This window comes from Choloepus didactylus, chromosome 14, assembly GCF_015220235.1.
Source record: "Choloepus didactylus isolate mChoDid1 chromosome 14, mChoDid1.pri, whole genome shotgun sequence".
NCBI classification, from domain to species: domain Eukaryota; kingdom Metazoa; phylum Chordata; class Mammalia; order Pilosa; family Megalonychidae; genus Choloepus; species Choloepus didactylus.
In genome coordinates this window covers 50108421-50134380 of record NC_051320.1, presented here as the reverse complement: position 1 = coordinate 50134380, position 25960 = coordinate 50108421, and the positions used below count along the sequence as shown (strand labels likewise).

The window sequence follows — 25960 nt, the reverse complement described above, 5'->3', positions numbered from 1 at the left end:
CAAAGCTTAATTTGAGAAGCCAGCCAGCCAGTTAAATCATGAACCAACCACCATATTCTTTTCATGGAGAGGCAGTAAGTTATCAAGGTGGTTAAAAGCACGGGTCCTAGATCCAAAATGCCTGGGTCCTATCTTGGCTTTACCTTTTACTTGACCTTTGTTGACATTAACCTCCATGCCTTAGTTTCCTAGTCTGTAAAATGGTATAAATTACCCACCTCATAAACTGAATTATGGGAATTCTTAATTTATTAACTAGTTATTATGTATAAAAGCACTTTAGTCATTTTTGTTACTTTTATTTTCATGATTACTCTTTAAGAAGGGTTCAAACATATCCAAGTACAGCAAATAGTACAATGAATTTGCATGTACTCTGCACCCAGTTTCAACATGTATCAATATTTTGCCCAACATAAAGCATTTTGTACAGTGCTGCCAGTATAGCAAATACTCAAATACAAATCCTCAAACTCAGAGACTAGTAACAGTCTCCCTTAATAGCAAATTCTTATGATAGTGCCCACTTACCAAGAAATCTCAGGCATTAATATGATAAGCAGTTAGCTTTGGTACTCCCAATTTGTAAGTCATCTGCCATGAAACCCTAGGATCCAGGTAAGACCTTAGCATTTTATTGCCATCCAATATCAAAGATCTTGAAATTTAGGAAACTACTAAGCTTGAAGTTCTGAATTTTGAAGCCTTGGGTTTATTTAAAGAAATAATACCAGACCAGCAAATTATGCTAACAGGGTGCTGTTAGTAAAATTCTACAGTTGCAAGCAGTTTCATCAGGGCTATATAATGCAGGGATACAAATGCTCTTTATAGCTGAGTGAAAGTCACCCTAGCATTGTTTGGCAATAGGTACCAAAAGCCTCTTAAAAGGTATACATGCTTTGATTCAGCTATTCTACTTGTAAGGATTTATCCTAATAAGCTGCACATAGGGATGTACAAAAATATTCACTGCAGCATACTTACAATGAAAAGCTGGAAATAAGCTCTAAATGCCCAATAGGAATGGTTAAAAAATTATAGAACATAATACTATGCAGCATTTAAGAAAACTAGGTAACATAAGACACTCATGCTATGAGGAAAAAGTTGTAAAGCAGTATGAACAGAGAAACAATGTAGATATATGTAATTTTAAAGACGTCAAAGCAGCTAATGTTTTTTTACACATCTGTCATTTTTAGGGTTTAAAGCTATCACTCACTCAAGAACTGGATGAAGAACATAACTGTTTGCGCTTCTTTCTATTTACTGCCAACACTAAATATCCAAAAATACTAGAAACCACTGCACTCCTATGCTCCTGGCCACTGACGAGTTAAGGAAGTTTAGAGAAAAACTAGAAGCAGATATGCAACAAATTCCAGATATTCCAGTGTGGCTGTTTGAAAGCAGTTTTCAGACTATTTAATTTCTTTCAAGAATTACTTTTTCCATTTGTATACTATTTTATGCGAACTTTTCACCTTTGCATAGTACTATGTACATAGCTATTCAACTACAGTAGGTTGATTCAAGCCTTAGAGTAAGTGTTAGGTATTACTACACTCACTGATATTATTGGAATTTTCTTCCTCCTATTTAAAAAAAAAAAAAAAAATCAATTTCAATGTTTCAGTGGGAAATAACTGAACTTACTTCTCTACCTTTGGTATATATGTAAAATTTTGGATTCTTATAGCTATAGCTACCTTATATAAAAGAAACTTACCACCAGCAATTTTAAGAAAATCTTCACCTGTTGCTTTGTAAACCTAAGAAAAGAAACGGAAATTAAACACACACAATCTGAGCCTTCTGTCACACAGTCAGTACACATTAAGATGTCTTGGGTTTCAGACTGTGATGACATACCTCAATGTACCGGGTCCCCATGTGATGTTTGTGCCTCTGTAGTGCTAGGTCTCTGTGCTCTTCACTTACAAACCTAACCAGAGCTTCTCCATTCCTTCGACCCTGAGCATTCAGACAAAGTGCAGCACCTCCCCTTGAAAATAATAAAACAGACGGCAGGCAGAAAAGAAAATAAGGTGGGGGGAAATGATGAGAAGCCTAGTAACCCTTTGGAATTGTTAAGTAAAGTAGAGATTAAAGAAAACCAACTTGGCAATATTGAGTCCTTTGAAGAATCTTGCAATGTCTTGATCCGAAGACTGCCATGGTAAACCCCTTGCCCTGACCACGGTGTTATCGTCAATAAGTTCCATCTTGCTGCTGTAGGTCAAGCAAAACTTCAGGTTGCATGATTAATGTTAACAGTGTGAACTATTTCTCTTTGCAAGGCAATTTGCCTGATTAAACCTGCAGGTATTAGTTATTTGAGGATTAAACACAGTTGCAAAAGTGACAGATTTACTTCATGACCTCAAAAATTCTAATGAACACAGTTCAAAGTTATCTTTAGGTAGTTTGCTATGGAAGATGGCTGCCCATGCAGTCCAGCCCAGCAAGCCAGGAGCAGCTGAGGAGCTAGTTGTTGCCATAAATTCGAAAGCATCTGGGACCAATTCAAGGAAGCAAAGTTCTCCCAATACCCTCATTCCCTGAATGTTCCTGGAACCTAGTAGCATGAACTCATTCTCAGATCTGGTCAGTACACGAGTGGGTTTTAAATCCAGTTTGCAAGCAAAATTTAGGATCAGCATAGAACTGTCAATTAATCCACATCAGGAAGGTAGGAACATGGTCAGGAGTCTGCCTTATCAAGCCAGGGAGTAAACTGGGAAACCATTACAGAGGGTGTTTATGGATGCTTGGGAGTCCCCACACCTTAATGAGTCATTTGCAGATCACCTATTATACACTTTCAACACCTTTTAATGTTCTATTCCTATGTTCATACTTCAGTATTCCTAAAACATTTTCCTCTTGAGTCACTTGCTCCACAACTAAATAGGCCTCAAAGTCTTTCTGTAGGCAAAGCTGCCAGAAGTTTCTGTTCACTTCAGATACTCAGGCAATCTCACACAACTTACAACAGTGATTTACAAAGTTAAACACGTCTACCCATGATCACAAACAGAGATAATACCATTTTATACTCCTCCCCAGTTATTTCATTTGCTTTAAAGTAGAATCTGATAGGACATGCTTAAAATTATATTAGTAAAAATCTTGTGGATACTTTCAAAGACTGTGATTTTTCCTTCTTGGGATGTTTTCCAGTAAAACATGGTCTAAAAAGCTAAAATAAGAATCACAGACATGAGCCTATGTTGTACTTTGAGTCAACACCAGGAAGGATAAACTAATGTAAAAGTGACAAAAGAAACAAATATTTCATAAAATTGTAATCACACTATCCAAGCTTCCTTTAACAAATACAACCTTCTTTTATAAATGTCTTAATAATAAGTAACTTGTTATATAGTATGAACATGGCATGACTTGCTTTTCTAACTGCCATAAAACCTACCATCATTCCTACAAAGAAATGTATTCTTCACACCCCATTCTGCCGCTTGGAATTGTCTTAGTGTCAAGCATCAAAATGTGTAGGCACGTGCCCTCAGTAACTCAGCTAAAGGCAGTGAGAGAATGTTCTCAAATTGATTGTGGTGGTGTATGCATAACTATGTGATTATACCAAGAGCCACTGATTGTACACTTTGGATGGATTGTATGGTGTGTGAATAAAACTATTAAAAAAAAAAAAGGCAATGAGAAGCACTGCTGTTCATAAGAGAGGAAACATGATATATGGGGTTAAAGGAACACCAGATGGAGTCAGATGATCTTAGTTCCTAGTCTCCACCCATGTTTATTACTTATGATGGCTCTGGGCTGTCCAGGATCTAAGGACTCTTAGTAAGATTATTATATTTTCATACTGGAACAATGGATTAATAAGAAAAGAAGACTTCCCCCTTGTTTGATGTGTCTGTTTGGAAAACTCACATTTTCTTTCCCCATAACACCAAAAAGTTTAGTAAAATTGGTAAAATGAAATGGAAATTAAACCATGATATGCCTAAATACAAAATAAAAGCTCAAATGGGAATAGTAACTCAAGTACTTACCAAGTGCCACTTTCAAATTTGTAATTTACTCTCTCTGGATCTGAAAACCTGTGATCTAAAAATGAGAACACAGAAGTCATCATTTTAGCTATTAAGGAGACAAAGCTGTAGGAGGAATTTCAAAGGCACAGGTGAGGGAAAGTGAAGAGATGAATTTCTAGGTTCCATTGTTACAACAGCAATACTTACTATAAGGCTCTGAAATCATTGCTAAAATTATATTCCCCATATCTTCGACTTGAGAGGCTCCATATTGGGAGACTGAACTAGTCTTCTCAAAATTCAAACCTGTGAGATTGAGTTAAGGAAACATTGTGGGGAGGTAAAATTAGGTTACTTCTAACCCAAAATTAAACTCACACAGAGCCAAGAAGCCAAGTAAAATGCAGCTAGATTGACAATTCTTTAGAAATTTCAGAATGGCTGCTTCCCGTTGGTCTGGTCTTCATTTTCATTCCCTGAAGTCTCCAATTGCCCTCTCAGGTAAAATTAGCGAGATCAATCCTGTCCTGAGGTGTTACCAGCAATAAAATTTCTGTTTAATGACTAATAGCAAATGCATGAATACAAACACTTTCACTTAGTTTCAAACCATGAAGCATGCAACAAAGTTAGACTCCTTCACCCTACCTATCTTTACAGCATGTACAAGCCAGTGACGTGGTGATTTAAAAGATTATGTCACTCAAAACCATGAGGTCATAAATGACATTTTTTGGCCTAACACTTGAAATACACACCTCAGTTTACTGATGACACCATTTCCATGATGCCACTTTTACCCAGAATATCCCTGCTAGAATACTTGTAGAGCCTGTTTTGGTTTCCTAGCTGCTAAAACAAATACCATACAATAGCTTGGCTTAACAACAGGATTATTGGCTCATGGTTTCAAAAGTTAGAAAGTTTGCTTCCTCCTGGGGTCAGTATCTTCTGGCTAGAATCAGCCTTTCAGATTCCTTGACTCTTCCTTCACGTGACAATGCACATGGTGGCACCTTCTGCTTTCAATTCTGGGGATTAAGATCTATCCTGATTCAGCTGAGCCACACTTTTAACTGAAGTAACTTCATCAAAGGGTCCTTTTTACAATGAGTTCACATCCATAAGAATGGATTAGAAAGAATAAGAACATTTTTTTAGGGTATATAAGTCCAAGCCACTAAAGATCCCCGTAGAATATACCATCGTTGATGGAGTACATGCTTTTCCTTTGAGGGTAAATTTTTAGATAGAATTTGAACACTTAAATGTGATCCTTCATCAACCCAACACACTGTTTTGGTAATGCAGGTAATGAGTGGCTCAAATTGGGTTAGAGGGTAGAACCAGAAGATATTTCCATTAAATTTTAAGAATTAACAATCTCTCTAAAATAGCATGTATCTCCTTCAAAATAATTACTTTAGGAATTTAAGAATCCCTGGTATAATCTTTCTATTAAGTTTCAATATTATAGTCACATTTAATAAGCATAGATTTTATAATGTAGTACAATGCAGATCAGTAAACTATACTAGAGAATTCTATCTTTCCTCTCATTTCAAAATGAAAACAGCTATCTGGGTGGTGGAGTGGTGATTCAGAATGTTTGATTTTATGTTTTTCTGAATATTTTATAAGGTTAATAACTGAAGAAAGGCATTAAGAAAAAGTCCACGTGTACTATTTTACTGCAAATTAAAAGGATTTAGCCTTTTAAAAATTCAGAGCTCCCTCCCACCAATAAAGCAGCCATTCACCTGAAGAGTTAATTCAATGAGTAATGTTCTCTCCCCTTCTCAATTCAAAATCCCTTTCCATTTCATTCCCCAGCTTCTCCCTTCGTTGCTCCAGTAAAAAGACACTGTTTTCCCACTACACAAAGCAGATTTTTTTGTTGTCCCTCAACATCCTCCATTTATCAGCAGTAAAACATACTACACATGGAAATGCAGCCATATGTTCCTTGGCAAATCACCTAACACCACTGTATTTCAGCTTATCTTTAAAGCCAAAGCTATGATAATCTTTACCTCCCAAGGGCTTTTTGTGACGATTAACTGGCATAAAACAAGTCCACAGCACAAAGCAGGTATTTAATAAGTGATGTCTTCCCCCATCTTTCTAGAACCCTAGGGTGACCACTTTCATAACTGTGGATGATGAGACTTTTCTGAGTGCCTCATTTATAACTAAAATATCTGAACTCACCAGATGCCTCTTTATACACTCTCATAAGATAATCATCAAGCTAAAATGGTAGATAATTTCTACAACCCTCCTCTCCTTTAAATATCCTAGTGATGAAATAAATGTGCTGCCCACTGAGGGATTAAAAAACCATTCCCAGGAGATGTTCAAGCAAAAGACCAATGACAACCGGAGTCATTAAAATGATTATCTGCAAAAGGCTGCACTAGAAAGTATTTATTAATCCAGTGCCATTTGCAAATAGTGATAGGATTGTGACTTGGGGAGAACAACTATGAGGAAAGGAGGCACATTAAGGATCCTTACAAAACTGTCTAAGAAAGACTAGCCATAGTTTATACTGCACACCCTGCCACGAGTTTTCTGGAACTCTGCAATTCTAATAAAACTTTCAGCCTTGCAATAGGTCTACCATGGAATACAGCAAAAGGTATCCTGGGATGGAGACCATCCCAAGTGCATAAGCCAAGCTTTCTCAACCTTGGCACTTTTGACACTGTGGTCCAGAAAATTCTTTGTTTGGGGGAGGAGGAGTTCCTGTGCACTCTGGGATGTTTAACAGCAGCCCTGACCTCTACTGACCGTCTGTCCTCCCAGCGGTGACAACTAAAGTTGTCCACAAGCATTAAATGTCCCACTGGTGTAAGTAAACAGTTCCCAACAACTCCATCTTCACCCTAATTTATCATATGATCACTCAGGGAAAACTCTTACATGTAGGACCACCTCTGGACAGAGATTTTGAAGACAACTGGCCAAGAAAACACTGCATAAGGACCAACCTGATGCTGTATCAAAACGGAGAGGTATGGAACCACTACTAGCAAACACACACACAAACACAAGGGAAGGCTGGAGAAAAATGGCCACATCAAACAGGTGTTTGCCCTTGGTCTGTTTCTGTGTGGCCTAGAGCACAGAATGAATTTTACATTTTTAAAAGATTGTAAATAATAATAATAATAATATGTGTGGCTCACAAACCTAATATTTACTTATCTGGCTCTTTACAGGAAAAGTTTGTTGATACCTGACTTGGAAGAATGAACTTTGCTAAAAGATGGCCAAAATATAGGGAAAATCACATGAATGTTTACCACACCACATCTTTCTATCCCCAAACAGAAGATTGGGGTAGAATTAATAATCTTCTTTGGAAGATTAGGTGTAGGGAAGCATATTCCATTCAATTCACTCTTTTCTCTCTTCTATATATGGCTTGAGGTTTCTAGCCTTCTCACCTTTGCTAAGGCAATTCCCCTATAGAAAGAACTCTTATCTTCTTAATCTCCAAGTTAAATTAGACCTTGAGTAACCCAGCACCAAATCCTCCCCAAATTTGTGTAGGCCACAACTGTCAGCATAAAGAGTAGAACAGATACTATGCCTTCATTACTCCCTTCTCAGCTCTGTAAGTTTCTTGGGAGTAGGACCCTACGCTCGTCTGGTTATTTCACCTATCACCGCCCCTTAAAGTCTCTAAAAATCTGTTGACATATGTGATGGCATTTATTAAACACCATCTGGTGACAATCAGTTTATCTCTTACAAATTTCACAATCACCCTGCTGGATAGACAATAGTAAAACCAAACAGATGAAGAAACCAGGATTTAGAGTTCAGTAACTCAGCTAGTAAGTAATGGAGTTGGAATTATATAACACAGCTCTGATTTGGCTTTGCGTACCTGATTCCCTGAACCAAGAAAAGAAACCTTGCTTTGCTTTTTTATCTTTCCTTGTTTTGTACAGCGCTTTGTGAGAAGCTTTAAACACATATATGAAAGCCAGAAGGAGATTAAAAAAAAAAAAAAATCAAAAGTAAAAATGTAAAGTAATCTGTTTTGCATAGAATTAGATTTGTAGCTCAAGTATTGTTTTACTCAGTTCTATTTTCTAATTAAGAATATGTTCTGGACACTTGTCTAACTTAGTTCCACCTAACATAACATGTACCAACTTGTTTCCCTTCAAGCTATCATATACCAAGAAGATCAGCAGCTCTAAGCTGCTAACAACTTTGAAAAGTCACCCAACCTCCTGCATGCCAAAACCACCCCTAATACACACATACATACATACACACACACACACACACTTCTTTTAGGAAGTTTCATTCAATCCATAATGCTTAACAGAAAGCAGTTAACATCACATGAATAACAGATGAAGGGGAGTGAGGAAAAAAGTTTTAGTACCAATTCTTCTCCCTATCAATGTATAATTATATATTGAATTACTTGCTGCACGTCTGATCTTGAGGGAAGCAAAGATGAGTCTATGCCTCCTGATTTATGGCAAGTCATGCCACTTACTCACTTTGCCCTTCCGGCAGTCACAACAGAACAAACAGGCTTAGCAGGCTTTACAAATAAGAAATGCCATGAGGAAACGAGGAAGGGTGAAGTCAGACATGGGTGGGAACAAAACTAACATTCGGGCTACAATCAAGCAAAGTGCTGCAATTCACAGAGCTTAGAGAAGTCGAGTGACACAGTTTATGTTTGAACAGGAGAAAGAGTTTCCTTACACCCAATTTAGTGAAATAGATTTGAGGATTTAATCCATGCTTATGTTAGCTGAAAGTGGAACTTAAGAGACAGACACATTTACAAAGCTCATCAATATTAGCTTATCTACTAAAAATAAAGTTACCTTCCTCTGATCTCTTTCCACCTGACTAATTGAAAGGTGGCACGCTTGCTTTCAGAACACCCAATTTTCACTTGGAAATAACAGTTTTAAAGTAAATGTCTTAGTTTTATGTCTAAAAAGAACTACACATAAAATATACAAATATTAACTGTGGAATGAGTAAATTTAAAATACTCTATAATTCTTTGCTGGGGTGGGAGTGTGGTGGCAAAGCTTTTCTGTCTCATTCCAAGTTTAAAGTCTTTTTTTTCCCTGTGATAGACCCCTCAGAAGACAAACTTGTTACTTCCCCTTCTACTCGTTTACTTTTATTTATATTATAACACAATTACATATGTTGCCACATTTCAATGAAACACCTATGCTAAGCAAATAGATAAAATCACAGAGAAAAGTTGAATTAGTGCTTCCAATTAAACTGAATTTTCAACAATTATGTGAAGAAAAAGTGACAAATTACCCTTAAATAAACTAAGTGATTTAAAAAATAAGTTTAAAAAATCAGCTATATTTTAAAGTAACCTTTGAAAGAAACACATCAAGGATACCACTACAGAAGATAAGAATATACCTAGGAGCCAAGGCAACAAAGTTTTTTATACCAGTAACAAAGTGGTAGGAAAAACAATCTAAAATCATAGTTTTAACTCTATTCCTCAGAAGCTTTCTCTTTCCAAGGGGAAAAAATGAGATCCTTACCTAACAAATATTACCTCAGGAGGTATTATTAGAGTGAAGAGCCATGTGATTTCTAACAAAATTGACAAGTTAATCACACCCTAGAAGAAGTAAGATAGAGGTAGAGGCCAAGGCAACAAAATATATGGAAAATTTTACTTTAGAAAAGAACATTTATATGGGATAAACAAATTAAGTAAAGGAGACTTCCTAATAACCAAACAAGTCTTCTGGAGCCTTCTAAGCAAACAAAAAATTATCCTGGAATTAATTCCTAAATTCACATTTTAAGAGTAAAATATATTATTTTCTAATTAAAATAAACAACACAAAATTAACTTAGTGGCTCTCATTTTTACTGAACACTGGCAAAGAATATACAGTATTTCTAGTCATTTGACTTATCATAGACCACAAGTCAGAGCATTTGCTGATTTGGCTCACATCATGCTGAGGAGATGCCAAAGACAATTCCTTCCCCTCCCCAGCCAACAAGATAAACTACTATCCCAGTTTAACTGTACACTTGGTGAAATTTTAAAGCCCTTAATGCAGAAATGAAAATCTCATGCTGGCCTCTACTTTTTAAGCAGGGCAATGCTGATGGCTTATGGACAATCATAAACACATATAGAAAGAACCACACTCACACACACAATTTCATTAATGGAGAAGCTAAATTAACTTTGAAGTTGACCCATGTGAACACGTAGCAGATGCTTTGAAAGATCTATATCCAGTACCACGAGGTTGAAAAAATTTTAGAAAGAGTTTCAACACGGAAGTCCTTGTCAGAGTCCTTTGGCGGCTGCGTTTTCTCATTTGAGACACCCAATAACCCAGTAAGGTAAGAGGCAGCCATCAATACTGGTGAGTGTGCAGCAGACCAGGCACTGGCTGGGGAGCTGCATACACTATCCCAATATTCTTAAAATAGTCATACCAATTTTAAGATTGAAAAATTGAGGCTGAGAAGCACAGTAAATTAGCTCTGACACCAGTAAATCTGACTCCAGAGCTCTTGTTCTTAACCACTATGCTATTAAAGCTATTATCACTGTTTTTAATAAATGGGAACAACAAGTTGTCACTCTGCAGTAGCACACATACATTCACATCCTTTACTCCCAGTCAAGAGTGGCAAAATATACATATACACAAATCTACTAAACCTTGGATGGGCAGGCAGGACTGGTTTTGTAATTTTTTTAACCTGATGATAGAAGGCTGCCCTAGTGAAATGGCATTTGCTAATCACATCAAAACACACATATGGATGCAATACCATACAACTGGAAATTCTACCATCTCAGGCTGACTTCCTTTTACTGTTAAAAGGTTTAGAATAGGATAATACAAATTTAAAAGGAGATAATCTACCTAAATAGCCAATCCCATCACTAAATGATCTTCATACATTCTAGAAATTAGTCTAGATTATGCAGATTTTTGCATTTGATATTCTCAGGCTCAAAAGCTGGAACATATAACTAATTTAACAGGTGGGATAGAACAAAACCTCTAAGCCTCCAATTCTCCAGCTATAAAATAGGGGTGGATACCTCTCCCACTGGGCTGGTGAGGCCATTGATGGGATATACAATAAACACTCAATTGGTTAGGTCCCCTCTTCTTTTACTTGCTCTCCTTACAAGGCCATATTTTATTTAAAACAAATTCTTAATAAAGGCTTGGCAAGGTGATGTAAACTCAATGGTAGAGAATGAGAACGAGAATAAATTAGTTCTGAAAAACAAAGCTAACAAAAAGTTTAGAAACCAGGAGGGAATCATTCTATCCAATATTGTGGGGGGTGAGGGGTGGGGGTGGAGGGGTTGGAGAAGACACAGGGTTGTTTAATGCTTTAAAAAAAATTGGTAAATTATTTATACAAACAGCCTCCATCATCAAAATATCCTTTCAGTAGGAGACAATTAGTATTAATCTCCCTCAAGGAATCTAAGATGATTTCTTCACTAAAAAAAATCAGAAAAGCCACCACCCTATCATCACCATCACACCCTCACCACCTCACCTGATTAAGTAAAAAGCCACCCACAGCTCACCTGTTGGATGAGGTCCTCTCTCCTGCTGGGGCTGCAGAATTCAAAAGCAGGCAAAACTGCAACTGGAGTAACTCAGAAAGGCTCAACTTAACTACCAGAAGTGGTTTTAAAACCAATTCAAAATCAAAAGAGGGAAATAAGTGCTAAAATAAGAGCCAGAACTGCATTCAAGAAACTCCTAGACACTTTCTTTAATCAAAGTGGTCATGCTTTTCGTTTACATAGCACCTGATGGTTTACAAAGCTTTCATTTGGGAATACCTACCTGAGATAAAAGTAAGGCTTGGAGAAGCCAAGTGACTTTCCCAGGGAAGCAAAACTATGGAGTAGCAGGTCCACGTAAGCCGAGGTTCTGTAACTCTACAACTCAGTTTTGGCCCCTTCCATTACAACTGACAATACCAATTGCATTTTCTTTGGTAAATGCCTTGAAATACTATATATTATTCAAGTTCTACATATTTAAACAGACAAACAAACAAACAAACCTTTCCCTTACCAAGGAAAAAAAAACCCACATAGAACTGTAGGGAGGCATAAAAATTTACTTGGTTATAGCTAATAATTGTAATAATATCAGATCATCAATTGTAACAGGTACCACACTAATGCAAAATGTTAATAATAGGGAAAACTGGGGGGGGGGGGCGGTTGGTGTGTAATAAATGAGAACTCTACTGTCTGTGTAATTTTTCAATAAACCTAACTGTTCTAATTTTTAAAAATTGAAAAAAATTTACTTGTATGTAAACTTAATAAAGAATAATCCCAATGCTTTTGGAATACTGTGAAGTTACTGAGGTTCCAAACAAAATCAATATATGTGTGTTCACAGTACCTCATTTATTTTACAGCAAGAAAAACTAAACAGGCAAATCAATCCACATATTCTCTCACTTGCTCCTTTCCAAGGGTTGGCAGGAGCTTCTTTCTCTCCCCCACTGGTTTAACTCCTGGAACAAGTAATAATCCTCAGGAGCTTATGACCTTCCATTTAATGACCATCCTTATGTTTCCAAATTCTACAGTGTCATTTCTATATTGGAAAGGAAAACATTTAGTGGTTTGAAAGAACAGAACAACTCTTCAATTCAAGCATTATAGAAATAATTTGCATAGATAAGGACAAGTTGGTATTTTAATTTGATATGATTACTTGTGACAGGAGGAATTGGTTTGGTGGCCTAGTCAAGGAAATAACGGAATCATAAAATAAGTCATCACAGCAGCAACGTAAAATAAAAGCCACTACCAGGAAAGCTTATTAGCATTTCTTACATGTTAAGTTGGAAAAAAAACATGCATAACATTAATCAAAACATTTAATATTTAAATGTACTTCCATATTTTGGCAATAAAACTATAAATCTAAGACTCTTCCCAGTATAAGTTTAAAAGACTAGACTATAATTAAGCTATTCTTTAATAAATATAAAATCCCCTAAGTTGTTCCATGAATGCATTACTAAATTACCATGAGATACTTCATCAAATTTCAGGAACATCCTTCAAACTTAAAAAAAAAAAAAAAAAATGGAGCCTAAATTTGCATTATTCACAATTCATGTATTTAACATAATTAAATATTTGTTTTTCATTTCCATGGCACTTGAGAATGAACTACCAACACATGGTTATAGAGCTAGAATTAAAAAGAATAATAAAAAAAAAAAAGTTGGCAAAACATTCTACTGATTCACCTAAAGATTAGATAATGCAACATTTTAAAATGTAATATATAACCGGGGGTGTGTAGATAATACAGCACAGAATAACGATGAAGAACAGCTAACCATATTGAAAATGTTTAATAACCCCAAATTCTATATATATGAAACCCTTAAGACACAATGGAGAAAAAAAAAATGGATAAGCTTTTAGCAACTTTTCCTAAACTGTCAACACATTGAAAAAACTAAAATAAATGTAAGAATCTCTTGTTTGTAGCCATGGAAATTTTCACTGGTATCTTGAATTATAATCACTAGGTAAAGGTTTTCTTTGCTAAAAGAGGAAAACTGTCCAGTTAGGGATAAAGCCTTTCCTACTGAAATTGTTTTTTTCTAAACTAAGATAACTTATTAGGTTTTCCCTCCACTAAATTCTGTTTTCTAGATTTTTTTTTGTTGTCTTATTTTCTATCACTGCATCAAATTTAGCAATTTAGCATTCAAATCAACAAAACAAATAGTAAGGATTTTTTTTCTGCTGTCCCTACCTCTCAATTAAAAATTCTTGCAAGAATTCCCTCAAAATGAATTTATTCTACCCTTCTTCCAATGCAATTGGTGATGCTAAATCAAAATTTCAGCTAACTGCTTCCAGGAGGTAAACAAATAAAAATGAGTTTGACCTGCTTACAAATGGTTAGAAAAAAATATACAAACAACTTTTTAAAAGTTCCTTGCACAATCAGGAAAAAAAAATTGGAAATAAGACAAAATCAGGCTTTAATTTCTGAAAAGGAATTAGAAACTTGAAGAGCAAACATCTATAACACACAGTTCCTGAAAGTATCTTATATTCTTCTCTCATGATGATTCCCATGGTGGCTTTGGGCGATTTGCCTAACCCTTCTATTACTCAATTTTACATCTGATATATTAGCACATGACTGCTTATTAATTAGCACTTTAAAGACTTTCTGGATGAAAGATGATGGGCATTTATGATCACAAGATTTGTGATTATAAAATTTAATTTTACAATATATAATGCATCAAATATACTATGTTAGTAATTAAAAAAATCTGGGGGGGGGGGCAAATCCCAAACCCATTTTAATCATCTCCAAAGATGGCTGACTATAGTAATAAGGATCTTATATGTATTCGAGAGACAAAGGATTGGTTAAAAGAGGTGTCAGTGAACAGAATTTTGTAAAGGCGCATAACCAATACTTTAAAAAAACACTCTTATCATTCCAAAGCCAAAATAAACCTTAAAACCAAGCTATGGTATGCCGAGCCCTCTGTCTTGGGGCTTGCCCTTATGAAGTTTGCTACTGCAAAGGAGAGGCTAAACCTGCTTATGATTGTGCCTAAGAGTCTCCCCCTGAGTGCCTCTTTGTTGCTCAGATGTGGCTTCTCTCTCTAGCTAAGCCAACTCTACAGGTGAACTCACTGCCCTCCCCCCATACATGGGGTCTGACTCCCAGGGGTGTAAATCTCCCTGGCAATGCAGGATATGACTCCTGGGAACGAATCTGGACCCGGAATCATGGGACTGAAAACATCTTCTTGACCAAAAGGGGGATGTGAAATGAAATGAAATAAAGCTCCAGTGGCTGAGAGATTTCAAATGGAGTCAAGAGGTCACTCTGGAGGACATTCTTACACACTATATAGATAACCTTTTTTAGGTTTTAATGTATTGGAATAGGTAGAAGTAAATACCAGAAACTATCAAACTTCAATCCAATAGCCTTGACCCTTGAAGATGATTGTATAACAATGTAGCTTACAAGGGGTGATGGTGTGATTGTGAAAACCTTGTGGATCACACTCCCTTTATCCAGTGTATGAATGGAAGAGTAGAAAAATGGGGACAAAAACTAAATCAAAAATAGGGCGAGATGGGGGGGATGATTTGGGTGGTCTTTTTTACTTTTATTTCTTATTTTTATTCTGATTTTTTTCTGGTGTAAGGAAGGTGGTCAAAAATAGATTGGGATGATGAAGGCATAATTATGTGATGGTACTGTGAAGAGTTGATTGTACACCACAGATGATTGTAGGGTTGTGAATATATCTCAATAAAACTGAATTAAAACAAACAAACAAAAATAAAAAAAACAAACAAAAAATAAGCTAAGTGACTTGGGATCTGCGCCAAAGTCTAGTCTTCATATTTTCATTCCCCCAAAAATACTAAATTGAAATGGAATTCTATTTTGGATGAGTTCACTTCACAAAATGAATCTTTAAACCCATCTAACAATCCCTGTTCAGATTCACTAAATTATAATTTTGAAATATGCCTAAAATTGTACTATTAGTTCCTCCTAGCACAAATTTTGGACAAGCCAATTTCATCCATATTTTAAGTTATAAATGTCTTAGTATCTTTAAGTGCCATTTTTTCTGGAGCTGTTTTTGAATGATTTTGGGTAATCTTTAAAAGGATACACTCTGTCATTGCAGCAACATCCAGTTTGTCAATATCAGGTGAACCAGGGCAACACTTCTTGAATTCTTTTCGAAGATCAAAAAAGGAATAGAAGCATTCAGGCAATAACACATTCTGAGGAAGGACAAGGCAGTTATGGTTAACTGGGTGAAACTGGTTCAACGATTCCCTAAAAATTTAAGAATCTAAAAATTGAATATAAGATTGGCTTTATTTTAAAAAGCTAAACTGATCCCTGTTACAGTTTTAGATTCTGTACACAGGGGTCTCAAAAAAAAAAATCATTTTAAGGCAATAGATTACAATGTTTGTGCTCATTATGCAGCCTATGTAAAACATTTCTGACACTAAAATATTTGAATTGTTATGCTCTATATTTTCTGGGTGTTAAGAATACACTCTTTTTCTAACTATTATTACTCTAGCCCATCTGTATTTTCAGGCAGAATATTAGCCTTCTCAGTTCTTATACAGATGCGTAGGTTTACAAAGTATATCTAAACATAGAATAAGTTGAAATTAATAGTTGTAACTATTATGTTCTGACAGTGGATATTCTCAATACTAAAATTAGATTAAGACAATAAATTCCTGATTACCTATAAAGGGTTATTTTTTGGTGACATATTGTTGTCTCACATTAACTTTTCCTGACCGCTATTCTTGCTGAACCTGAGAACTCAAATTACACTAAGTGTGTGTGTGTGTGTGTGTGTGTGTGTATCATAAATCCCAAGGGCAAATCCCTGCTTTCTGAGCTACTAGCACCACAATTCTGATTATTAAAAAAGCTCAACTTTCTGGGCTAATAACTATTTCACTATTGTCTTGTTTTTCTGGGAAAAAAATCATTGGAAGACTAAGGAATTTTTTAACCAAATTTTCTTAAAGCTTCAAAATAGCTGTATTCACTTTCTGGGAATTTTTGCCCAAGTGTATACTAGAAAATTCAGGAAATAAATACTTTTTAATGTTTATGACCCATAATATTTATGTATCCTTCTACCCAAATACCCTCTATTGGATTTTATTTACATGTGACTCGTTCTTGCCATATTGAAAATCAGTACTGCATCATGATCACAACTTTCAAAGAGGTAATTACCAAAAGAATCACTGGTCCTCAAGTACATTACCTACAAAAAGACTCATTTAAAAGTCGTTTGTAATGACAATAACTTAAATGTCATACAACAAAAGATTGGTTTAAATAGCATATCCATTTAAAGTACTTAATATTTTATTTAGTGCTTATAAGTTTTGTTGATGTTACATTAAAGTAGGTTAACAAAGGTTTATGCAGTATGAAACCTTGTAAAAACCATACTTTTCTACAAAAATCTGGAAGATTATATCCAAAAATGTTTTCCACAGAGGAAAGAAAGTTTAATTTATTGTTTCCTGAGTGGCAGAATTATTTTATGTTTTACCATTTTCCCTATTTTTCTTTAATGGACAGAATTACTTTCATTATATTAAGTTGTTTTAGTTTCCTGCATTTAATCAAAATCATAATAGAATTGGCTCAGGAAAATGTCTTAATTTTTCTCCAGATGTTTTTCCACAACCAAAGCAGTCCATTAAGTAACAGAAACAGCCATTTTCCTCCAGCCCAACAGGGAAAGGATCAAGCCCTGTCCCTCCTCCGATGAGTTTAAGGAAGAATAGATATAGTGACTTATCAGGTGAACCCAGGCAACATTTCTTGAATTCTTTTCAAATATCAAAGAAGAAATAGAAGCATTCAGGCAACAACACATTCTGAGGAAGGACAAAATACACACTTTTAAATATATATATATATGTATATATATGGAACAAGGGTATAGAAATTGGTCTAACAACCCCCTCCCTTTTATTCCCCCAAATAATTACAAGTCCTCCTATAAAAGGAGTGATTCTCCTCAAATCTCAAGACATAGAAATTTGAGATAATCCTTCATATACATTTGACACATAACCCTCCTTTTCCCTACTTGAGTAAAAACAGAAATCTGCACTGACTGCTCACTTGTCTGTACCATTAACTGTTTCTCAATCTAAGCCTTTTATTGCAAGACTTCCCTCAGAGTTGCATAAAAAAACTTTAGGTCCATCTTTTTAAGCTCAGTACCTGACTACCACAATAAAAAGCTACAGCTCAAACTAATTTAAGTTGATAAGAGCAACTATATTAACCATGATTGGCTACACTGGGTCTGGCAGCTGTCTATTCTCTCCATTTCCCCATAGTCCTGCCGTATTCTTCCCAGAGAGAGAATAAGATTGTTATTTTCTCACTCCTTAATCTTTCCATATCAGAAAAACTAGCAAAGGTAAAAGATGTGGCTGACTTTATTTTGATACAAGATTAAAGGTTTTGAACATTTAAAATCAGACAAAGAGCAGTGTGCTATAATTAACATTTCACTAGTTACATGGTTAAGTCTTAATACAAGCAGTACAGTTTAATGAAATGATTCAAATTACCATTTAAAAGGTTTAACTGAATTTTTTTTCTCTCCTTCCTTTCTGAGATCAAGTATTTTCAACACAGATCACAGATTATTACAAAGTATTAAAATAGTCTGTTCCTTCCTGCTGATACCTGTTTTAAATGTCCAAAAATCAGCCCCGTATTAGCTTTGGAAAACGGAGTGTCAAGCATCTTAAAAACTTGATTTAAAAAAGAGGAAAAAACACCATTTTACTAAGACACCAAAGGGTATCAAAAATCGCTGCAATTCCAAGCCCTCTATGAAAGTGACAAACATCTTTTAAAATAAATAAAACCTAGATAAACAACCAAACAGACAACACCTCCAGTCACCCCAAAGGTCCAACCTTTTTTTGAGAAGCCAGCTCTCTTACCTTCTTGGAAGCCTCAGGGTGCAGGATTTGCCTGACATGAAGCTGCCCATCAGTACAAAGACAGAAGGAAGTCCCTACCCCAATATTCAGTTCGTTGCTTACTGATTGGTTAAACTGGAAAAAAAAAAAAAAAAAAAAAAAGACAAAAACAAACACAAAACACACAACGGATGCAAGTGAATGGATTTACAAACTCTTCGAAGTGGCCCCACTTGGTGATACCCAGAAAAAAACGTGCTAACCACAGGGCCGAAAGGGAATCACCGCTGCTGGGGACAACATTAGAAAAAAAGGCTCCATCCCTACAAACCCAGCAATGCTTCCTTTAGGTAGGTAGGGAAACTTCCCAAACAACCTGCAGTCACCTAGGAGAAGCTAATAAATGCATTCTCCCCGTCCGTCCCACGCTTCTAGTTTTCCGATAAATCTATTCAAGAACTTTAAAATCAGAGGTCTTGTTTCATCATCGTATTGCCTTCAGATTACATCATTCCCTGGCGTTACTTTAGTTTGGATGTACCAGGCTTAAAAAGATGTCAGTCCTGGTAAATAAATGTGGGTAATGGGTATACAGAGAGACTTCTAGAAAATCTGGTAACCTGTTTCAGGAAATACAGGAATAACTTTCTCCTATAATTCTCAATAAGGCAGGGCCGCGAGAGCGCAGACCCCTCATCGGTGCACAGGTGTCTGGAGCCCCGCCCTACCCTTGAAACAGCCAGTTTTTAGGTCACCTCAGATCCAAAAAGGGATTCCACCAGTTCCACGGTGACACAACGAGCAGACCTACAAGTTGCTACCTGTAAACGCCAGCGCTAGGAACAAGGCAGCCAGGGGTAGTGAAAAGCAATGGAATCGAGTCGAGAAAGGCAGATTCTTTCAGGTTCCCACCAGGCTGGGGCTGCCCGGCACCCCCGCTGTCTACAGCACAGCGCCCCCTGCCCCAAGGCTGAGCAGCAGATCAAAATCCCAATAGGGGACCGGCAGGTCCCGGTCTGGGCCAGGGGACGAGAACATCAGGATTCAAAAGCAGTTAGTCGCCCTCCTTCCAGTAGCCGATTGGTAAAACCCGACTGACTCTTTGACCCCAAGAATGACTCAGGAAGCGCCTCGAAAACTAGCGAGTTTCGTCCTAAGCTCCCGGCGGCTGGGATGCAAAGAGCAGCCGCGACCCCCGCCGAAACCGCCCACCTCGGCCTCCGGGTTTAGACGCGGCGGCCGTCGAGCCCGGCTCCCACCCACACGACCGGGTGTCTCGCGCCCTGGCCCCTGGGTGGGCGCGTGGACCAGCCAGAGAGGGCGTCGGGCCTGGCGGGGTTGGAGGGAACGCCCGGGACCTGGCTGATAGGGGGGTGGACCGCGCGGCCGGTGGCTGTCACCTGTCGGAGGGCTTGGTCCAGCTGCGGCGCCGAGGACAAGCTTTCGGCGTCGATCTTGGTTTCTTCTTTGCAATCCTCCGTCAGTTCCAATTGATCCGGTCTAACTAGTACTTCGTGCAACTGTCCCACCTCCGGGAAGAGAAGCAGGGGTCAGTTTTCCCCTCCACCAATTCTGGAGCCTCTTTCTTCACCCTCCTCCCTCGCTCCCCGGCTGGTGCGGCCCGGGCCTCCAGGACGTCGGACCGCAGAATCAAAGCTCACTTGTCGCCAGCGGCTCCGGTGGCCGAAGAGTCGGCGCGTCCCTGCCCCTCGCACCACCCCCACCCGGATCAAGTCGGAAAGGCCCCGGAAGTGGGCGCGGGGACCCCAGAGATCTGGTCCCGGGACGTGCAGCGAACCTGGCTCGGCGGCGCCGGGCCTCCGCACCTGAACCAGATTTCGGAGGACTTGAAACCGCTCCTAGGAGGTTGGCTTCCAAGTTAGGTTTTACTCTGGATTACCTAGGCCTCGGGTCCAGCCTCACAAGTGAGCAAACAACAGCACTTGATTAAAGACGCCCACCCCCCCAAAAAAAACCACTTCTACAAAAACTTGTTTGATTCCTTGCATTTGGATAAAATGATGGAGAAATAAATACCTTCTTATTGGCCAGATCCACCACTTTCCATAACAGCAGTATCAGCTCCTTCTCATCCGAGCCCAGCTTGGCCCCGGTGGCCCCCGCAGTAATCCCAAAAAGCACCACCAAGTAATCCGGAGAAGCCGTCATGACGATAGGTGGGGAGGGGGAGAAGGGGGTTGGGAGTCGGTGAGGTGGGATGGAAGTGAGAACGGAAAAACCTGTGCTAAAGTCTCTTCTAAGAGAAAAAGAAAGAGCGCCCACCCCCCCCCTCCGCGCCGCCGCCGCGGGTGCAAAAGGCGGTAACCAACCACCCAAGCCCACACCTGGCCCGTGCTCCACACCCAGGGCAGGAAGGGGGGGTGGGAAGAAGGGCGCAGGAGGCCTGCCCTTTTTGTATTCTATTGCCGGTGCGTCTATGCAAAAAGCAAGGCGCAGGGCTGCACCCCCGCCCCCCCCCCAAGAGGCGCGCGCAATGGCTGAAAGCTTTTCTGTTTGGGGATGTGGCTCTACCTGCCCGCCCCCGCCCCTCCCCCTCCCCACGTGGTGCAGGTAAGAGACACCTGGCGGCGCCGGCCCATTGGCTCCTTCAAACCACGACGTGGCAGCGGTGGGGGTGGAGGCCGCCCGGGGTGGGGGTCGGGGAGTGGGGGCGGGAGACAATGGCTGGATGAATGGAGAGGGGAGGGCGAGAGGGAAGGAGGGGGAGACAGGAGGGGCGGGGAATTGGCGGTGGCCTCCCATAGGGTTATGAAGCCAGACGGGAAAGGGGTGAGGGGTAAAGGGTACGGAGGGGAGGATGGTGGCCTTTGGAAGTAACGGAGAGGTGGGTCGGGGGGAGGCTGCTGGGAAGAAGGCCGGCTAGGGAGAACGAAGCCCGAGATTCTGAAGGGTCAAGCGAAAACGCCAGGCGCCGAGAGGCGAAAGGAGGCCAGAGGTGAGACCCGGGGCGAGGAGCTGCCCTGGGCGCGGCGACCCGGGAGGGCGAGCCGGCGAGGGAGCGAGGGAGGGACCGGCCAACTGCAGCCGGGAGGTGGCAAAGATGTTTGCCGCGCATAGGAAAAGCCGCTTCAAAGCCCAACACACCTTTAAGTGCAAACAGCTGGCGAAACTAGCAGCCGACCCTGCCCCCACCCGGCTCCGGGGCGCACGATCCCCTAAGTCCCGGGCATCGCCCACTCTCCAGAGAGAGCCTCTGGGGCGCGGCATAGCCAGACTCCGGAGCCTGGATGCCCAGCCACCAAGTCACACCCAAAAGACGCAGCTACTCACGGCGCTCAAAGCAGCAGGGCAACCCCCGTAAGGAAAGTCACTCCCTTTTCTCTAAACTATCCGAATAATTGCTCCGTTTGGTCTAGTCGTGGCTGCTAGTTCGAGATCTTCAGAAAGGACCCACTCCCTTTCCCTGGGATTTGTCCCAGGCCCAAAATAAAATGTACACCCTGTGTACCTAATAAACGTTTACCTAAATTAGGCTAAAGCAAGCTTTTTCCTCAGTGCCCTTCTCTGTCCCCTCAGCCCTCCACTCACGCCTTTGCTTTTGTACTTGAAGTGTGGGGATTGGACCAAGTTCCCAAACAACCTCCCTGTTCTTTAGCTTGGTCTCCCCAGACGCTCCTCGCCCATCATCACTCCCCAGCCAAGTGTGACTACCTTGGGCTGGGTTCTGTTGACATTTTAAAGAGAAAAACGCTAGAGGCGAAGTTTCCTGGGTTTTAAATATTTTCAACCGATCTCTTCTTGGGAACAGAATTCCGTCTCAGGTATTAATTCGGCTCCAGGTGTCCAGACGTTCGTATTTATGACGTGAAATCGGGCAACCACACACCTATCACGGCAGTAAACCACTCTGGGTACTAATCGGGTAATCACTTTTCAGGCGAAGCTGGAGACCGGGCCTGAGTGGGGAGGGGGCTTAGGCTCCGGCGACTGGAGAGGAACCCGAAGCCCGCGCGGCGGCGTTTCCAGGTAGGAGAGCGCCGGGCGGAGGCGGGGCCGCGGGTGGCGCAGGTAGCAGCTTGCGTCCCCCGAGAGCCGGCGGAGGCCGGGCGTTGCCCGGGCCGGGATCCCAGAGCCGGACGGCTGCCAGTGCCCGCGAGGGCGCTCGGTAGCACTCTCGTCTGCGGCTGGTATTCCCGGGGCGCGTGCTCCCCCCCTCCTGGATTTCTGAGTCCGGGGTCTGAAGGGAGTCCCGCAGTCCCTCCTACTGCCTAGCTGGGGCAGCCTCGCCCCGCCCACCCCTCAGTATCTGAGCAACCCTCCAGGGCCCTCGGGCGCCGCGGGAGCAGGGACTGGGCGCGGAACGAGGCAGGGAGGGACCTGGAAAAACCACCCAGATGGCATTGCAGTGGGCGAGGCCTCCGGGAGGAGCCGGCTCCCCGGAGCTACCTCCCCTCAGGGCTTTCTCAGTCCGTCCGCGGTTCTCTCGGCCCTACCGGGGCCTGGGAGATGCCACCTCTGGGGCGCGAGACCCCGTGAGTGGCCACAGCCGGAGGCCGGACACCGAGCGACGGCTGTTGCTGAAAGAGTGGATAGAACAGCTCAGGAAATCCCGCCCCGCAGGTCCTTTCAGGCCTTTGGTGTTTGGATTAATCATTTGCAAAGCGCGTTTGATAAACCGAGAACTTCGTTAGTGCGTTAGCCGCATAATCCATATTGGAATCATGAATCTTAGCTGCCCCTTGTCTTAGAAACCTGCCTTCTTCCTGTCTAAGGAAGTCGGATCCCTGGTTTCTGACTTTTCTAATTTAAATTTTTAATTTGTCAAACTAGATTTACACGGACGGGGATTTATTTTGTTTTGTTTTGTTCCGTACTGTACTCCCAGGCCTAGGAACCGACTCTGGCATATACGAGGCACTCAACAAATATTTGTTGAATGATTTTAACGAGAAATACCCACCCACCTATCCAGCTCTTTTGTCTTCTGAGTCGAGGGTATAGTTCATCGCTGCAAAGGTGAAATTCTGAAAATGGGAATCTGCAGGTAATTCGGGTCAAATGTTTAAAAAGAGTAGGTGTTAATTCTTGGGCAAATTTATTTTGTTAAAGAAATTAAACTTTTAAAATGCTGAGAAGAAAAATCTATGTGATACAATCGGATCAGTTCTGGATACTGTCTATCTCACCGTCTACAGATTCTAGTATAGTAAGAACAATCGGTATGATGGAGCTGGAGGAGCTTTTAGGAGGGATGCTCATTGTGGTCTTCACTCAATACCACACCTAAAATCACCAAAACAAATAAGAATCGACTTTTTAAAAAATCAGCTGAGACCTAAATTGAGGGGCAGGCTGCAAAATAACTATCCTGTGCTCTGAAAAAATATCAAGGTCTTTAAAGAGAGAAAGAATTGAAGAACTGCTCCAGACTAAAGGAGATTAAGAGGCATGACAACTAAATGCAACATAGATCCTAGACCAGAAATATCTATCTATCTATCTATCTAGGAGAATTAGTGGGGCAATCAGCAAAAGTTGAATAAGGCTTGTAGGTTAAATTACTGTGTGTGTTATTTTCCCAAGTTTTGTAATTTTATTGTGATTTCTTAGGAGGATTTGCTGCTTATAGGAAATATATCCTGAAGTATTTAGTGGTAAAGGAGTATCGTAGTTGTAACTTACGCTGAAAAAGTTCAGTCAAAATACAGAAAGAATGATAAAGCAACTGTGATAAAATGTTAACATTGGGGAATCTGAGTGAGGGACTTCTTTATACTATTTTTTTCTTTATGCTATATTTGCAACTTTTGCATAACTCCAAAATTATTTCAAAAATAAAAGTTTTTAAAAACAGAGAACTTTTGCTGCTTTTGCCATTCTGGTGTTTAACAAAGTTCTGATCTTCTTTGATAACCTAATCCTTCATGCTGTAAGATTTTTATTTTATTTATTTATTTATTTATTTATTTATTTATTTATTTAATTAATTTTTGTCTTTTCCTTAGTGGAAGAAGGGGAAAGAAAAGGTCACCATTTTCTGTATAGCAATCATTTCATACATGTTAAGGTATATTAAATAACCTTACCTAGACTAAATAACTGCAAACTCTTTAAAGCTTTCTTGATGATCTTATGTTCCTGCTCTTTAGTTATATTCATTACCCTCCCTTGACCCTTTTTCCTCTCTAGAGACCAGCTCTTGAACTGGACAGAATATGAATGTGTCCACTGGGCTCTGACCATTGTCACAATGGTACCTACATATCATATTCTTATTACTTGTAGTTTGTAGTGCACTTGCCTTTTTGAGGCTACTGTAGCAACATCACTTTTTTTTTAGCAACATCATTTTTGCTGACCCCAGTTTCATTTGCAATCTCTAGATCCTTCTTAAGTTCTCAATTGTACATACCTAGTTGTTCTTGTCTATCTATAAGAAAAGAGACTTCAAAAGTGAATCAAATATGAAAATGTTCTGGAATTAGATAATGGTGACAGTTGCACAACCTTGTGAATATATTAAAAACTGCTGAACTGTGTATTTATAAGGGTAAATATTATGGCATGTGAATTATATCTCAATTTTTTTTAAATGCAAATCAAAGTAAAATACTGTGTTCTGAGGCTACTGCAAGCCATTGATATTTCTTATTCCTTTTAAATGCAGTTGTAAAAGTGACCACATTTTATACCCCGAACAAGTTTACCCTCTCTGAAGTAAAGAGATAGAGGGAAGTGATGGTTAAGATAACTAAATAAATTATAATTTTCTATGAATTTTTCTGTGCATTATGCATTTAAAAAAATTACTAGTCTGAACCTTATTATAGCAATTATTATAGACTGTGGAAAAAATCTAGGCTTAATAGTCAGCCCTGCCATTTACTCCCCTGTGACCGTAGGCATGTTCCTTAACCTCACAGTGTTTCTCCCCTATTAAAAGTATGCGTATGTGATGATGCGTATTTCATAGGTTGTAAGAGAAAAGGGAGTGTTTAAAGAAGTGTCCTTCTTAAATAAAGAAAACAAACTGGAGAACCAGGAAGATTACTACTCAAAGATAAATGTACAAGTGGGGAAGGATCCCAAGACACCAACCACAAAGGCCTTTAACTCACTGTTCTTAACTCGGACCATGGAGTCAGACTGAAACATTTAAACAAGACTTTAAGACTTTACTTATGGCTGTGTCATAAGGAAATATACAGGAAAAAAAAAAAAAAAACAACCACACCTAGGGTAATTCACCATAAATCTGGACAGTGTGGCTTACAAAATACACCTTCTCCTTTGGGTTCACAGAACCGATACCTTTTATCTGCACATCCAGGGAAAAAGATGTCACCCAGGGAATTTTTCCCTCCTTACTCCTAGTCTTTTACCATCAAGATATCCACTACTTCCCCCAGCC

The 25960-nt window shown here is 39.6% G+C and overlaps 1 protein-coding gene and 1 long non-coding RNA gene across 5 annotated transcripts in view; one reads left to right on the top strand and one right to left on the bottom strand.

Annotated features, from left to right (window-relative positions):
- ESRP1 (epithelial splicing regulatory protein 1) overlaps positions 1–20915 on the bottom strand; it is a 53163-nt gene extending 32248 nt beyond the window's left edge. For all 4 annotated transcript variants that reach the window (XM_037803440.1, XM_037803442.1, XM_037803443.1 and 1 more), the window contains exons 1-9: positions 20626–20915; positions 19989–20117; positions 18610–18723; positions 15759–15873; positions 4230–4328; positions 4041–4095; positions 2125–2235; positions 1876–2008; positions 1733–1775 (exon numbers count right to left, since the gene is read on the bottom strand). In XM_037803440.1, coding sequence (XP_037659368.1) covers positions 1733–1775; positions 1876–2008; positions 2125–2235; positions 4041–4095; positions 4230–4328; positions 15759–15873; positions 18610–18723; positions 19989–20117; positions 20626–20757 — 931 coding nt within the window. In that variant the 5' untranslated portion in view covers positions 20758–20915. The remainder of the gene's footprint in view (positions 1–1732; positions 1776–1875; positions 2009–2124; positions 2236–4040; positions 4096–4229; positions 4329–15758; positions 15874–18609; positions 18724–19988; positions 20118–20625) is intronic.
- Positions 20916–21426: 511 nt separating this feature from the next.
- LOC119509152 overlaps positions 21427–25960 on the top strand; it is a 39400-nt gene continuing 34866 nt past the window's right edge. The window contains exons 1-3 of the long non-coding RNA XR_005211642.1: positions 21427–21544; positions 22487–22575; positions 23435–23593. This is a non-coding gene — a long non-coding RNA (uncharacterized LOC119509152). The remainder of the gene's footprint in view (positions 21545–22486; positions 22576–23434; positions 23594–25960) is intronic.